The sequence below is a fragment of the Sander vitreus genome, chromosome 1, assembly GCF_031162955.1.
Source record: "Sander vitreus isolate 19-12246 chromosome 1, sanVit1, whole genome shotgun sequence".
NCBI lineage: Eukaryota > Metazoa > Chordata > Actinopteri > Perciformes > Percidae > Sander > Sander vitreus.
Genome location: NC_135855.1, coordinates 24,618,985 through 24,634,175, shown reverse-complemented (window position 1 = coordinate 24,634,175; position 15,191 = coordinate 24,618,985). Strand labels below are relative to the sequence as shown.

Below are 15,191 nucleotides of genomic sequence, written 5' to 3'. Positions count from 1 at the left end.
GTGAGATGGCCCGCCTAACACACACACACACACACACACACACACACACACACACACACACACACACACACACACACACACACCATTTAGATTAGAAAGAGTAATATTTCAATTATTTAAAAGAAAAAGGTAGACAATCATCCAGCTGTTTTTTTCCTGTCCCTGATCTCTCAGCTTGTCCCACTCCAACAGTGCTACAGAGGCTCTGGAGACTCTCCTCTATGAAAAATGGAGCAGCACAAGCTTTTTCTACATCACACTTTCTGTTACCAGGAGATTAGAAAGTGAAGGTGGAGCACTCTGGGGGAAAAAAACACTCTTGCTCTGGGCATCTGTACTGGAGCTGTAATCTTCACCGGAACCACACAACTCTCCGAGTGGGGGTGAATTATTTTCTTTTACACCCCACCAAGAGAGAAGACTAAACAAATCTTTCACAGTCGAGGCAGTGGCACAGTTGAAATGATCCCCCTAATAGCTGAGGTGTAACTGAACATTGTTAAGATAAAGATATGATTATTTAATGCAATTGAATAATTGGGACAAGTTTTATTTATTCATTCTCTCAGTAATATCTTTGACAGAACAGCCAGATAACAAATGGAAATAAATAAAATAAATGAACAGATGCTACAGAACAGAGGTATTCATTTTTAAATTAATTGGCAAAGGAACATATAGATATGAGAGTAATGTAAAAAAAACATATTAAAAACAGTAAGTCAAATAAATAAATACACATTATATTCCCGTAGTAATTGGCTATGGCTGTCTAACTATGGAACTGTTATATTCAACAAAAGAAGAATACCTCAGAGGGGTTTAAAGCTGAAATAGCAGGGTCAGCGGTACACTTTGTGCTCAGAAGCACAAAGTGTTTTGTTTTCACTCTAAGTGGTGTAGCGAGGTTAAGGGTCACACATGCACCAGGTTACATCAGGAGGTAGCAAGGAGGAGGCCATAGAGGAGGATGGCAGAGTCCCAGGCAGGGAGCTCACAGCGTGGAGTCCCGGCAGAGGACGATCTCCAGCTCGGTGCGGTACAGTTTCCCTCCGTCAGACAGAGCCATGATGCTCTTCTTGTATCCCAGCAGTCCTTTTGAGTCAACAGGGTCCACGTCCTGCCACAGACGACATGGGCACATAAAATCAGCAGGCACAAAGTGGTCTATGGATGGTACAAACATACAGTACAGTGCAGAGGTATCTCTGGCAGCTGTTCTATATCAGCTCTATATTTGGCAAGTAGAAAAGTAACCTGAACTGATCAATCAATGGGCTAACTATTCATTACCATTTTGTTCTTGTCACAGAGGTCCTTCAGCAAAGCATCCAGCTCCTGCTCATCAATATACCCATTACCATCCTGGTGGAAGAGACCACACGAGAGGGCTGAATTATACAGAGGAAATACGTATTTGATCTAATGCTAACAGGTATAATGCTTACCATTTTCACCATCTTAGTTTAACATGTTAGCATACTTGCATTTGCTAATTAGCACAACATATAAAGATGAGGCTGATGGAAATGTCATTGGTTTTTGGTGCTAGATAAAAAGTCAGGGGATCATGAAAGTTACAACAATTTATCCTGAGGGTGAATGAATGTGTCCACCAAATGTCAATCCATCCAATAGTTGTTGAGACATTTCACTCAAAACCAGAAATGTCCCAGGAAAAGTCAGGGGATCTCCAAAAGCATTTGGGATCATCCTCTGGGCACCATAAATGGCTGTACAAAAGTTCATAATATTTGTCAAATAGTTGTTGACGGACATGGCCAGCCCTAAAGCTATGCTGCTAGCATGCAGCAAACTTAGCATTTATCAAATACTTGTTTGGAGGAGTGGCATTAAAGGTGCTGTAAGTAGGATTGCGAAGATCCAGGACTTAGCCAAAAAATTTGAACATCGACAACTTCTCAGTCCCTCACCCCCCTTTCTGCTAAAGCCCAAAATGGTCTCCTAAGCCCCTCCCCCCACAAGGGAGAATGAATGCGTGTGCATGAGCAGTGATTGACATGCAGTTAGACACCCCCCATGGCCGTGATTGGTGCATCTGAACAGGAAGCTGTGGATTTTTGCAAATCGCACCACAGGCTGTAGGTGGTGCCAGAGGAGCCGGTTTTTTTTTTTTTTTTAATTACCTGCTTCATGTAGTTCTACTCGAACATAGGGTCAGTTTCATCAAATATGGCAGAAAGTTAGTTTTATAAGTCGTACCTACTGCACCTTTTAGTGATAATATGCAGTCAATCTTAAGTGCATAAATAAGAGGCAGTGTGTAATCAGTCAAAAACAGCCTCATAGATAATATGGATCCTTTTTAAACACTGGACCGTCTAGCAACAAACCCACCTTATGCATATTACATTTCACAGATGGAGTATATTAGACACACAAACAAGCATGCTCTTTTTACCTTGTCATAGAAGGTGAAGAGGGAGTCAAATTCTTTAACTGTGAGCCTGATGCCCTGTGTAAAAGAGAGAGAGAGAGCAGTAAAAATTGTAAGAAACTGCAGAGTATTTCTAGAGAGCAGTAAAAGCCTCACCAGATCCAGAACTGGTATTAATCCAAGCAGATTATGATAACTGGGACTAGAGTTGAGTTAATCCTGATCAGACTAATCCTCTGTCAGAAAAAAATTGTTGATCTGCTCTGGCAAGCTAGTCAACATAACAAGCTGATAACATACATGACACAGTACATGTGGGAGATATATGCAGATTAGTATTGTTCCTGTGCTACAAATGTTGAACTTTGAAGCATCAAAATGGCTCACACAGTGACTATGTATTCCCCTTAATAATGTCCAATGTCCAACTAAGAATACATATGAAACTGTCCAATAAGATGAGAAATTTCTATTTCAAGATGCAAATTAAAGTCCTAGATTTAAATTATTATTGTTTATTAATTATTAAATCGATTCAATCGAAGATAAAAGCTGTTTCCAAACACACAGTAGCCTATCATGTTTTAAAAGAAATGTTTTGCTGTAATATACATAGACATATACATGAATTCCTAAAGGACTTAATGTATATGTCCACTCAGTACTTTGATGACAAATAATCCTCTTGTAGTGAATCCAATAATGTTGAATTGTACGTAATCTCCAGTGTTGTCTGACTTCTCTCTATCAGAGGGGCAGGACTTCAGTTGCTATAGCAGCTGTGATTTTATGCCTAAAATCAATTTTACGTGTAATCTCACCTCGAACGTCAGCAGAAAGTTCTCCTGGACCGGCAAGAGCCTGCAGCAAAACAACAAGGAAGGTTTCATCTTGATAGCATCCTTTAAGAGAGGTTTAAAAATTTACATACAGAACACAGAGAAATAAAAGTTGAGATACACTCACCTCGCCATCTCAGAGAGGCCGAGTTTACCATCACCATTAAGATCAAACATCCTCAGCTGCACAGAAAAAAGAGAATTTATCAGAAAAAAAGGAAACAGGAGGTCTTAAAACACCTTCATGTACGGCCCTACACCTTTAAATGGCGGCAGAAGTGAGTGTGTTTAGACCACAGATGGCTGAGTGATGAAGTGTATCAGCACTATATTTGAGATGGAGGGTGAACTCAGACATTGGTGTTGTTCAGTGTATTAAAATGAAAGCCTTTAGGGATGTTTACATTATGTAGAAATGCAGCAGCAGCGTGCTTCATGTTGAACATATGGGCATAGATGTAATGTACTTTGTTAAGCAGAAATGGAAAAACAAAGTGTTTTCATGTTAATTCTTAGAGTAACTGAGAACTTTGCAGCATCATTAAATGATGCCACAGTTAACTGATACAGTATAGTTTATATGTTATAATACTACTAATAGCTTTTTTTTTAAATGACAGTGGGTCAACAAATATGTAGTTATTGTGTCAGTACCAGTGTAGTTACTAATGATATGTTATTATAAATATGGATAAAAGAAACACATTTTCTACAATGAACAGTCTGATAAAACTCTTGACCTTTAAATACTTGAGTCTTGCAGTTATAATGTTGAGCTTGAAGTAGTACAAACATATTTTATGTCTAGTAATACTCACAATTGTCTGTGTGTACTCATTGAGCTTCTTGTCATCATAGTTTCTGTTAGCCTTCTTCAGTAGGTCTGACAGGAAACCCTAAAGAGAGAGAAAAACTATCAGTGATCAGATGATATGATGCATTTGTACCGGGTAGTTAGCAGTTATGGTGACAATGAATGGTGTTGATCTATGTGCACAGCTCAGGATGTGAACACAATCTTTAGTTTTTAACCCTTGTGCATCCCTTTGAAAAGGTTGCTCTGATGTCCTTACAAAAATGTCCATGTCAAACAACTGCCATAAAATTCTATATTAATATTATTTTCCACTTTCACTGAGTTAAATCTTTTAACCAACTTCAGTCCTGATCATCACTACCAAATATTCATTCATTTTCAGATTTTAACCCCTTAAATCCCAGTTTATTCACAGAATACATAATTAATTATTTTCTGTATACTAAATACTAGGTTTTTTCCCACAGTCTGGGATATGTCAGTGTTTAGCAAAAACACACAAAAAATATTTTTTGGGTTTCAATTGTGACATTTGTGTCCTTAAGGGTCTGGGTGTATTTTGGCTACACAGTTTGTTATAGACTTAAAATTTGAAAAGAAAAACCTACACCCTTGCCAAAATGTATGCCATGAATTGACACAGCCAAAATGATCACACAATTAAGAATAAAAAAGCCCAAAATGTCCCTAGTGATGCACAAGGGTTAAATGTGCTGGGTGGTTTTGTTTTTCACTAGCCTAGAAATCTAGACGTACCCTAGTGGCAGCAAATGTAATTTGCAGCCAGGGTCGTCTAGCAACTCTCCGTTGGCTTGCGAGCTGGAAAAACCAAACTCTAGTCAGGCCAATCACATCGTGTATAGAGTCGGTGGGAATAATAATGACGGCAGAGTTGCGACGGTTCCGCGTGAAGAAGATGGCTGCTGCTGCTGGCGAACAGTGGTCTTTCGAATTGGCTTTGGCTTTTGGAACTATGGAAGACTTGGAGTTAGGCTTTTCTTTGAGAAGAAGAACGAGAGAACGATACTGAAGTCATTTTTAAAAAAGGAAGATGTGTTCGGAGTTTTGCTGACCGGATACGGCAAAACTTTAATCTATCAACTAGCGTTGCTCTGGTTGGTTGTAGCACTATCCTATTGCGTGCAGAGGGAATTTGAAAGACACTGTTTATTCCGCCCCTCGGATTGAGCCCTGCCAATGGTGTGTTCCCACACCCAACATCTTGATGTGGGTCTGGCTTGTCAGGCTAGTTTTTCACATGACAGTGAGAGCATACTACAGGCTATGTGCAGGTTCAGAGTAGCTCCCACAGTAGAGCCATTACCGATAATTATACCACTAGCATGGCACGGAGGCTCATCTCAACCAAAGTCTGGTATGTTTACAGTAATGAAAAAATGGAAATATACACGTACATATATGAACTACTTATTTACTGTTCTCTCTTTTGTTTTGATATGATACACCCACAACTCTAAACCTCTGTGAGAGTGCTGTACTGTCATCAAAACTGCTGTGTTTTTAGCATGTGGGCCAACTTTAAACAATCGTGTTTTACCTTCAGCTCATTCGACTCAATGTATCCACTTCGGTCGGTGTCATACCTCCTCCAGGCCTGCAGGAGAAGAGTGATGTTAGCTTTTAGAAAACATGCATGCTACTTTAACCACAAGGGCCAGGGAAAAATGATTTACAGAAAAAAAGTGTGTCATTTGACATTGTGTAAATATAGAATTTGTCAAAGCCCTTTATCAAAGATGGATACCTAAACCCCTCCAGCACTCACTGCCTTCCCCCTACAGAAAGCTGTGCTCCATTCATAATGTATGTTCTGTCTGAGAATAGCTTTAACACAGAACATCATACCACTGAAAACCCTCCTCAGCCCAAGTGTGTGTGTGTGTGTGTGTGTGTGTGTGTGTGTGTGTGTGTGTGTGTGTGTGTGTGTGTGTGTGTGTGTGTGTATTTTCAATCACAGTGGACCAGATGTCCGATGCCTCACCATTTCTCTCTAATTACTTTAACATATGCAACCAAAGATTAAGTGTGGTTCAAATATTCTTTGTTTATTAGCTGGCATTAAATACCTGTGTAAAAATCTATTTAAAAGTTAGCCCTACTGTCTTTGATTTAGAGTGATCTATTTAGGATTGGAGTTAGTTTGGTTTGATAACTGGTCCACTGAAATAGCTAATGTATGGGTATTACGGAGGTGAATCTAGTTCATTTATATCAAACAAGACAATTTATGCTGCCAGGGATGACTCCGACCAAAATCGTAAACGCAGCACAGTCTTCAGTACATCTTCTTACAATTTTTGTCAGTGTTTTAATTCTAGACACATTATCATGGCTGTAAATTAACAATTACTGTAACAACCTTACTGGACTGTTTATACAAGAAAGAAAGAAAGAAAGAAAGAAAGAAAGAAAGAAAGAAAGAAAGAAAGAAAGAAAGAAAGAAACAGTGACAGGCATTTATATGGTGGCGAGGTAGACAGATATACAAACATACAGCCATAAACGCTGCGCTGGATCCCACAAACTCTCGGAAACAGAGCAGGAAGTTTTCCTCTGTGGGCAGAAGCTGAGCCAACTAAAGAGTGGACAATAAAGAGACAGAGTGATTATTATTCCAGAGACTTCTTTTTATGTTTATGGGTTAGATTTTTGATTTATAAAGACAGAAAACATATACAAGGCTTTATTTAAACAGGAGCTATACTTTTTTAAGATGATGTTTTTATTTCATTGGATATTATTGACAGTGAAGATATAGAAAAAAAGCTGGAGTCAGATCAGAGATGTTGGAGATATACTGTATATGTCTTAACCATTAGACCACTACAGGACGCCCCAGAACAGTAGCTTAGTTCTCACCTCTGACATCTCAATTCTCCCATCAGCATTCTTGTCAAAGTTGGCCATGAACTCTTTCATCTTTTCTTTGAAAACAGCATGTGTAGGATCCTGCAACCACATCAAATCACAGATCAAAGAGACTTCTGATAATGCAATCTTAATGTAAACATATATTTAAGAGAAAACCTTATTTAAACATGCTAACACTGTCCCCAAGAAATTATGTTTATTTTACGAAAAATTATCTTTATTTTTCATATGAAATGGAATTCCACCCAGATGTTTTCAACATGAGGGAATGTTAATTAAAGTATATTATTAATATATCCATATTTTATTTTGTCAAATGATAGTTTGAAGGTGGACTGAATGATCTGTTGTGAAAAATCAAGAAGAAAAAAAAAGTTATGGTCACGTGTCTGCTACACCAACCCTGTCTCCCAAAAAATGATGTTCCCCTACAACTAAATTGTATTTTTAATTATGTTTCTTGGATTACACATCCTCATACCAGCCCCAGGTGCACGCTGTTGCAGTTAATGTTGTAATTTAAAACAAAAGTACTTGTTTAAGTTGGATGTAAGTTATACATTACGTAAGTTAAGGACGCTACATAAGTTAAAATCATTGACTTTTGATTTTGAACAGCAGTCTCCTGTGTGAAAGTCCTGTGTTTGTTTTACCTATCCATTTACCCAGACCTCCTCCATATGTAGACATGGAAACATGTCAAAAACAAACGTAATCCGAGACTAAATACGTTTCCTTCAAAACGTAACTGAGAATGCAGATTAGTTGTATGGGAAGGTAATTTTTAGGAAACAGGGCTGTTCCTATACGAGTCCTTTTGGGCAAATGTAACTCTGTAAGTATTCAGAAGTGTGCACACACTCACCACGCCTGCTCCCCGTCTTGCAGTCTCCAGCTCTTTGAAGAAGTTCTCCAGCTCGGTCCCTTCGATGTAGCCGTTTCCTGTGTAGCACCAGAGGAACTAAATTAGTTTGGCACAAGTTATGTTATGACGCTTTTAAGTCATCTGAAGCTTTGTTGACTGTTCAAAAGTTTGATTAAAGACTGTGGATGTGGATGAAAGATTAAAGGTCAATGGGGGGGTTCTTGAATTTTGGAACAGTCGCCAAACCTCGAGTGCTAGTCCGGTCTAAAGTCGTCTGTGATTGGATCCAAGTAAGCAGCAAACTGTAAACTGCTTTCTTGGACTGTATACAGCACATATACATGCTTACAGCTGTTCTTAAATCAGTTTGAGTATTTGCTTGGTTTAGCCGCTGGGAAATAAGATTAACACGTTATATCATCTCTACAAAACTGATAACTTTTAATTGAAATCTCACTTTAATGAACTGAAGGCACGCCATACAAAAACAAGCTTATGTCTAGAGAAAATTCTCTATTCGTTCATATATCTTGCGCGCAATTGGCATTTCTGGATTGGGGAGATTCAGTAATGTGATGCAGCAGGAAAAAACACAACCCACAAGAGTCATAATGAAGCTGGAGTGTAAGCAGTATAATGAGTTGTCTTGCCTAAGAGGGTGAAAGGGTGCAGTCAGATTGATGCTTATTGGGGCATTCTGTCCCTGTGTCTTATGACAGTCACATGATCGGGATGATTTTAATACAATAGCTTACTCCACTGCTTTCCCTGCAAGTCAGAGGGCAACATATAGGACATTCAGCACTCTTTTTTTAATCATAAGAATGTGTCCCATCTGTCTACAATCCGAGCACAGATTGGGGGGTTCGTGCCTTATACAAAAATAGACATTAATGAAATTGTTACTTCAATTTGGAATAAAACACAGATGTACAGAATAAAATGCAGAGATTCACCCTGCCCCCTCTTCATCTCTTAATCTCTTATCCTCTCATCTCCTCCGATCATTTTCTCCCTCACCTCCCCCCGTCCTCTCGTCTCTCTGCCCAGATTCATTTGCAGACGATATATGATAGGTGCTCCATGCCACCATCTGTGCCTTGGTTGAGCTGCTGTTTTAGATATAAACAAATCACTGAAGGGACACAAAGCTTTGGGTGTGGAAACAAAGCAGGCCGGCGCAACAAACTAAAGGTAAAATTCATCTTGAGTTCGGTTTCACTTTGCTTTCAGTATTCAAACTTCAATTGATAATAATTTCTTATCATCAGTTAGCATTCAGACTGAGTAATAGCTGGATTACCCCTCGTTAGCCGAACAATCAAAGTATGTACATGTGCGATATGAAATGCGCACGAACAATTTCACCAATAAAATGACCATATCTCCATCTGCAATATTAAATGACTTTGAGTGTTAGCCAGTTTGCTTCAAATTGGACATTGCTTGTTTTGCTGGTTTGAACCCACCAGTAAAGTGAACACAATAACCCTTCACTATATCACCTTATTTATTTTTTTAAGATTCTTTTTTTTGTTGCATTTTAGGCCTTTATTTGATAGGACAGCTTAGACATGAAAGGGGAGAGAGAGGAGGAGAGACATGCAGCAAAGGGCCACAGGAGCTGCAGCGAGGACTGAGCCTCTGAACATGGGGCGCCGCTCTACCAGATAAGCAATCCCGGCGCCTATATCACTTTCTATAACACCCACACACAAAGCTGCCTGTCAGGAGCTACAATGTGTACACAAACTGCATCCACTATAGAGAGGCGAAGTCCCTCCCCTTCCAGTGGATCTCATGGGACCTTAATTCTGAAAAAATATGAACGGTAGTGAACGGGGAGAGGCAAATCATTTTTTGATCCCGTTTGAATTGAGCCATGGATTACAAATATGATGTTCGTCAATTTAAAAGATAATTTTTCAACCGAAGAAAGTCTCAGTTAGCCGTAGGTTTGTCATATGACCACTTAGTTTTGTGTGAAACCGCTCAGTGAACTACATCTCTCGTCACACACAATTTACGTCACCTAGCTTGATGCTCAACTTGCTCGCTAGCTAGCAAAGCTTAGCTCTGTTCCACAACACATGCAACGTTATCTTACCTGATGTGTTTTCAGCAGATAAGCAAAAGAACAAGCAAGATCCGCTGCTCATTTGATTAAGACGTCATTCATGTGACTTTGAAGTGTGTAGTCTTTCTAATTACGTATTTTCACAGTCTTATACTTCAACAGTTTAACAATAAACTGAGACTTTCTTGACTTGCGAAATTATCTATTAAACTGATGAACATCATATGTGTAATTCATGGCTAAATTCAAATGGGATCAAAAATTATTTATTTTTTTCGCAAGATAGGTCCCATGGACTGGAAGTAGAAGGGCATGACTTCGGCTCTCTTTTTCAATATATCTTTACACCCTTGTCTTTACGCTTAAGTCTTTGATCACTTCAGGTTTGACAAAGAAAAAAAGTATGAAGTTTCTGTTTTAAGCAGAGACTGATGGGAATGTCATTAGTTTTTTAAGGAATCCAGAGAATAAAATAAAATTGTTGACCTGATGGTGGCACTACATGAAACGTAAGAGGATCACCAAAGTTTTTACAATTCATCCTGAGGGGGGCATGAATCTCTGTACCAAAGTTTCAATGCAATCCATCCAGTAGGCGTCAAGATATTTCACTCGCATGCACAACTTTTAAGCTCATGGTGGTGCTAGAGTAAAAGTCAGGGGATCACCAAAATCCATAAGATCCATCATCTGGGGATCATGAATGGCGGTACAAAATTTCGTGACAATCCAATAGTTGTTGAGATATTTCAGTCTGGACCAAAATGGCAGTACGTCCCAGTCAACCGACATTGCCATCCCTATAGAGTCACTCTGATAGTCTAGCTAAAAAGATTGTATATTGTATCTTCTCTATTTTTCTGTGCCTTCATTTAGAGGGGGTGATTCATTAAGTCCTGCTTGGCTGGCTGGCTGGATTTAGGCAGTTCAAGTGTGACAAAATTGTGTGATCAAGTGAGACAAGATGCATGCAAGAAGGGGAGTATACACAACTTATTATGCATTACAGTGTCAGCAGAGTCGCACTACACGCCAAGACCTGGAAATATGCATGAATTTGTGTATCTCAATGTGTTGTTGACCTTCAAGGACATAGAAACGCCTACAAATGTTGCTCTGATTGACCCAAAGTTGTACCCAAATTGTAGTAAAATCAAACACAATGTCCTAGATTTCTAACCTGAATCCATTTTAATCTAATACATAACTGGTTTTTGAATACAGTACAGAGTATCTCAGGTTTGGGAAAGCAAGGAACAAATAATCTATGATGAAGTCTGAGTGTGTTCAAATCCTGTGACTTGTAATAAAGTCCACATAAGTAACTGTTTTCAGATCATTTGCGCTCACTGCAAGAGTTTAGTTGCAATACAAATCTCTGCTGCCACATGAAGCGCACCACTGCACACTGCATACTGAGCAGATGCAGCCCTCTACTTCCCAAAACATTTTCAAACACAGCTCAACTGCTGACTGTTCAATAGCAACTCAAAAACAATCCAGCTGCCAAACTCATAATGACTGAAAAAGACAAAAAGGATCATGCAAAAACACTTTAACTTGCTAAATATAAAGAAAAGCCCATAATTTTGAAGACTACTGTAAAATTAGCTGCACACATTCTTCAACTGGCTGAGGTCCTCAGATGTTTGTATGTTGTCCTCAAATTCCCTGCGGCCAATAGGAGCCAAGGTCCAGTCAGTCACTGCTGTACTGCAGCTGTGGTCAAGAAAACAACCTGTTGCTGCCATGATGCTATCTTAGTCACCAACAAACAATAACCAACACATCCCCAGAAATAGACGGTTTTACAGAAAGTGGACAGAAGATTACCTTGAGTGAGAATATTCTTGCAATGAGGTAAAAGCCTCTATTCCCCTGGATCAACAATGTTCCATACTGCTGACTGCAAAATGACCCATATGAGTGTTTTCTGATCTGGTGCCCCTATTGGACATTATTAACGACATTGTTAATCAGCACCTTTCAAAAACCGTTGCAACTGGGTTAGGTGCTTAGGCCCAAATGCAACATTGTTTTTGTGTGACCTTTGTGGGATACGTCAGTGCTGTTAAGCTAAAATGTTTGATGAAAATTAATTGTGAGTTTATCGGACAAGGTTTGGAAAGGGTTTAATAATAGAGGTTGGAGATCTTTCTGTTTTTGTGTTTTTATAACATGAAAATCACAAAAGCTGGAATGGCTCATAGTGAGTAACGCTCTTATTTCGTCTCGTATTGACTACTGCAATTCCTTGTATTCTGGGATTTGCCAATCATCTTTATCACGCCTGCAGCTTGTCCAGAATGTGGCTGCTAGATTGTTGACTGGTAGGCTACCAGAAGGAGGGATCATACAGTATCTCCCCGATATTGGCTTCTCTTCACTGGTTACCTGTCAAATATAGAATCGATTTTAAGGTAATGTTACTTGTTTTTAAAGCATTACATGGATTGGCCCCTTTATATATTGCTGATCTCCTTATCCTACATCACTCCTCCAGGAACCTAAGATTGTCTAATCAGTTCCTTTTAGCTATTCCACAGTCTCGGATGAAAACAAAGGGTGATCGTGCATTCTCCGTTGTGGCCCCGAAACTCTGGAACAAATTTCCCATTCTTATTAATTCCTCCTCTATTGCTGAGACCTTTAAGTCTCGTCTTAAAACACATTTTTATTCTTTGGCATATGATTTAGTTTAGGGACATTTGTATAGAAGTGTGTTGTTTTGTATGATGTTCATTGTGTCTATATTTGTATTATCTTCCTTTGTTTTTATAACATAATATTACTTGTACAGCACTTTGTTCAGTCTAGGTTGGTTTTAAAAGTGCTCTATAAATAAATTGACTTGACTTGACTTTTACAGTTTGGCTGCTGGGAAATGTCCCAACCAATAACATGGCTACTTTCAGACTTGAGACTTGCTGCTCTGAGGAGTCCAGACAAGTGTATAACTTTGTTGTATTAGATGTTAGGTCAATAAAGGAGGAGTGTGTAGGATTTAGGGGGATATTTGGCAAAATATAATATAATATTCATAATTATGTTTTTTTATTATTATTAATATATTATTTCATTGGAGAGCATGCGCCCATATGCCGAGGCTCAGTCCTTGACGCAGCTGCCACGGTTCCGACCTGTGGCCTTTTGCTGCATGTCATTGCCTTTCTCTCTCCCTTTTCACGTCTAAGCTGTCCTATGAACAATAAAGGCCTAAAAATGCTACACAAAAAAATGATTAAAAAATAAATAAAATCAGCATCCCGATCTCTGAAGTAACCAGCTAATGCTAGCGCTAGCTAGCTAGCTTGGTTGGCAAGGTGCTAACTGAACGCTGAACAAGACATTTTTAGGCGACCAAAATGTTCCCCATAACTCTCATGAAGTGAAAAAAACACTGTAAACGGTTCAAAGTTCTCACACAAAAACATGGACAACACACAAAAACAAGTTCACAGCTATTTAATGTAGCCCTACACACAGTGTTATGGATATGCATTGATAAGCCTCTGTCGTGATTAACAGGTCGGTGTGTAGCCACGCGCCTAATGCATTCCCTGCTTTAACGTCTATTTTAAAATGAATAAATCCATAATTTACAAAATAAACATCATGATGTATTGAAGAAGACTTGAAAGTAGTGATTGTGGCCATTAACCCATTATGAAAATATTTACTGAGGTAATAAATCAAGTGAGAGGTAGGGTAATTTTCCCATAGACTTCTATGGAAAAGGAGTTCTTTTTGGAGACAGTGGAGTCACCCCCTGCAGGAAATTAGATAGAATGCAGGTTAAAGGCACTTCTGCCCGAAGCTAAGTCCAGTCTAGGGTTTCTACAGTAGCCCAAAACGGACAAACCAAACACTGGCTTCAGAGAGAGCCTTTCGCTTATTACATTACCTGAAGACCACTGTAGATTCAACTTCACGTTTGGAGGTCTCCAGGCTGCAGCCATATACTCTTGTAGGGGTGAGGAAAGGGGTATTGAGTTGGTTGCAATCTGCAACCCCACTAAATGTTACTAAATCCTCATTCCCAGGAAGCTCTCTCAAAAGACTCCAGTAGAAAACACCCTTCATCCTCTCCTCTCATACCTTTTCACTTTCCTTCCCTCTGCCTCTCATTCCCCCTCATTCCCCCTCTCTCAATTGTCCTCCCTCCTTTACATCCTTTTATCCCTCCCCCATCCATGGATGTATTATAAGCATCCATCTCTCCTTCACTCTCAATTATTCTTCTTCTCTTTCAGCTCCCTCCCCCTCCTCTCACCCTCTCCTCCATCCTTCTCCGTATAACTTAAGACAAAAGTATTATTTCATTTCAAAAACCAGCTCACACATCATAGTGATACCGTCGTACATAAGAGCGGGTTATAGACGCGCCAAGTATTTATTTTTTAAATTCATTCATCCTTTATTTATCCTCGAGAGATCATTGAGGAGCGACACTCATTTTCAATGTCATCGAGTCAAATCAAGTACATTAGAAAAATTAACACTGAAGTAAAGAATATTTCCTTCATATCGTATTCATATCCAATTACCTGGAGCAAATGTACTTTTTTCTTACAGTAGGCTAGTTAGTGATATTACTGTAATAGTTTTCATGTTATTGTATTATTTACTGAAATAACACAGAGAAGAATAATTAAACTCTTGAAACAAAATGACTGTAACACAATACATAAAAACCAGACTATCTAATAACATACCCTTCTCATTATTATATATTTAGCTTCTAATAGACGCTAATTGATCACTCAATTAATGCCACATTCAGTAGACTGGTAGGCACTTGCGCGCACTGACCGTCTGCATCAAAATGTTTCCAGATGTCGATAAACTGCGCCGCGGTGATCTCAGCCAGGTGCAGGTGGGGCGGCTGCTGTGCTTGAGTTGCCATCTCTGCTGTTTCTCCCTCCTTTTAGTCGAGTGTAATAGTAGAGGTAAACTTTTCCCAGCGTAGAGCTCCTCGGTACTGTGGACAGCTCCTCCTCAGCTGAGGCTTTTAAACTCCCCGTGGCGTCCGCGCTTCTCCTACCCGCCACACGGGGGATCATTCAGCGTGGAGGGAGCCAACAGACAGGAGACCAACAAGAGGAGGAGCAAGGCTCTCCTGGCCTTTGCATATGAGTTATCATTAAGGGCTGTCCATGCTGCTGGTTTGCTAACAGGTCATTATACATAATCTAATCCTGCTGCTCCTTTGAGGAGAGAATTAGCCTACATCATACAATTTATCCTATAGAGGGGCTGTGGAACTTGTAGAATCGTTCCTGTGTCTTCCAATACTATAGCTT

At 39.4% G+C, this 15,191-nt stretch overlaps 1 protein-coding gene across 2 annotated transcripts; it reads right to left on the bottom strand.

Annotated features, from left to right (window-relative positions):
* Window positions 1–546: 546 nt before the first annotated feature.
* Window positions 547–14,794, bottom strand: LOC144522525 (calretinin-like). 2 transcript variants are annotated; one of them, XM_078257682.1, is made up of 11 exons: window positions 14,701–14,794; window positions 7,806–7,888; window positions 6,935–7,024; window positions 6,570–6,650; window positions 5,613–5,669; window positions 4,056–4,133; window positions 3,365–3,420; window positions 3,220–3,259; window positions 2,423–2,476; window positions 1,284–1,365; window positions 547–1,095 (listed from the first exon to the last, which is right to left on the bottom strand). In XM_078257682.1, the coding sequence occupies exons 1-11, from the start codon at window positions 14,792–14,794 to the stop codon at window positions 995–997; spliced, it is 816 nt and encodes a 271-aa protein (XP_078113808.1). In that variant the 3' UTR covers window positions 547–994. The 2 variants fall into 2 exon arrangements, with proteins under 2 accessions (XP_078113808.1, XP_078113801.1); XM_078257675.1 differs by having other exon boundaries at window positions 547–1,120; window positions 1,294–1,365.
* Window positions 14,795–15,191: the final 397 nt, after the last annotated feature.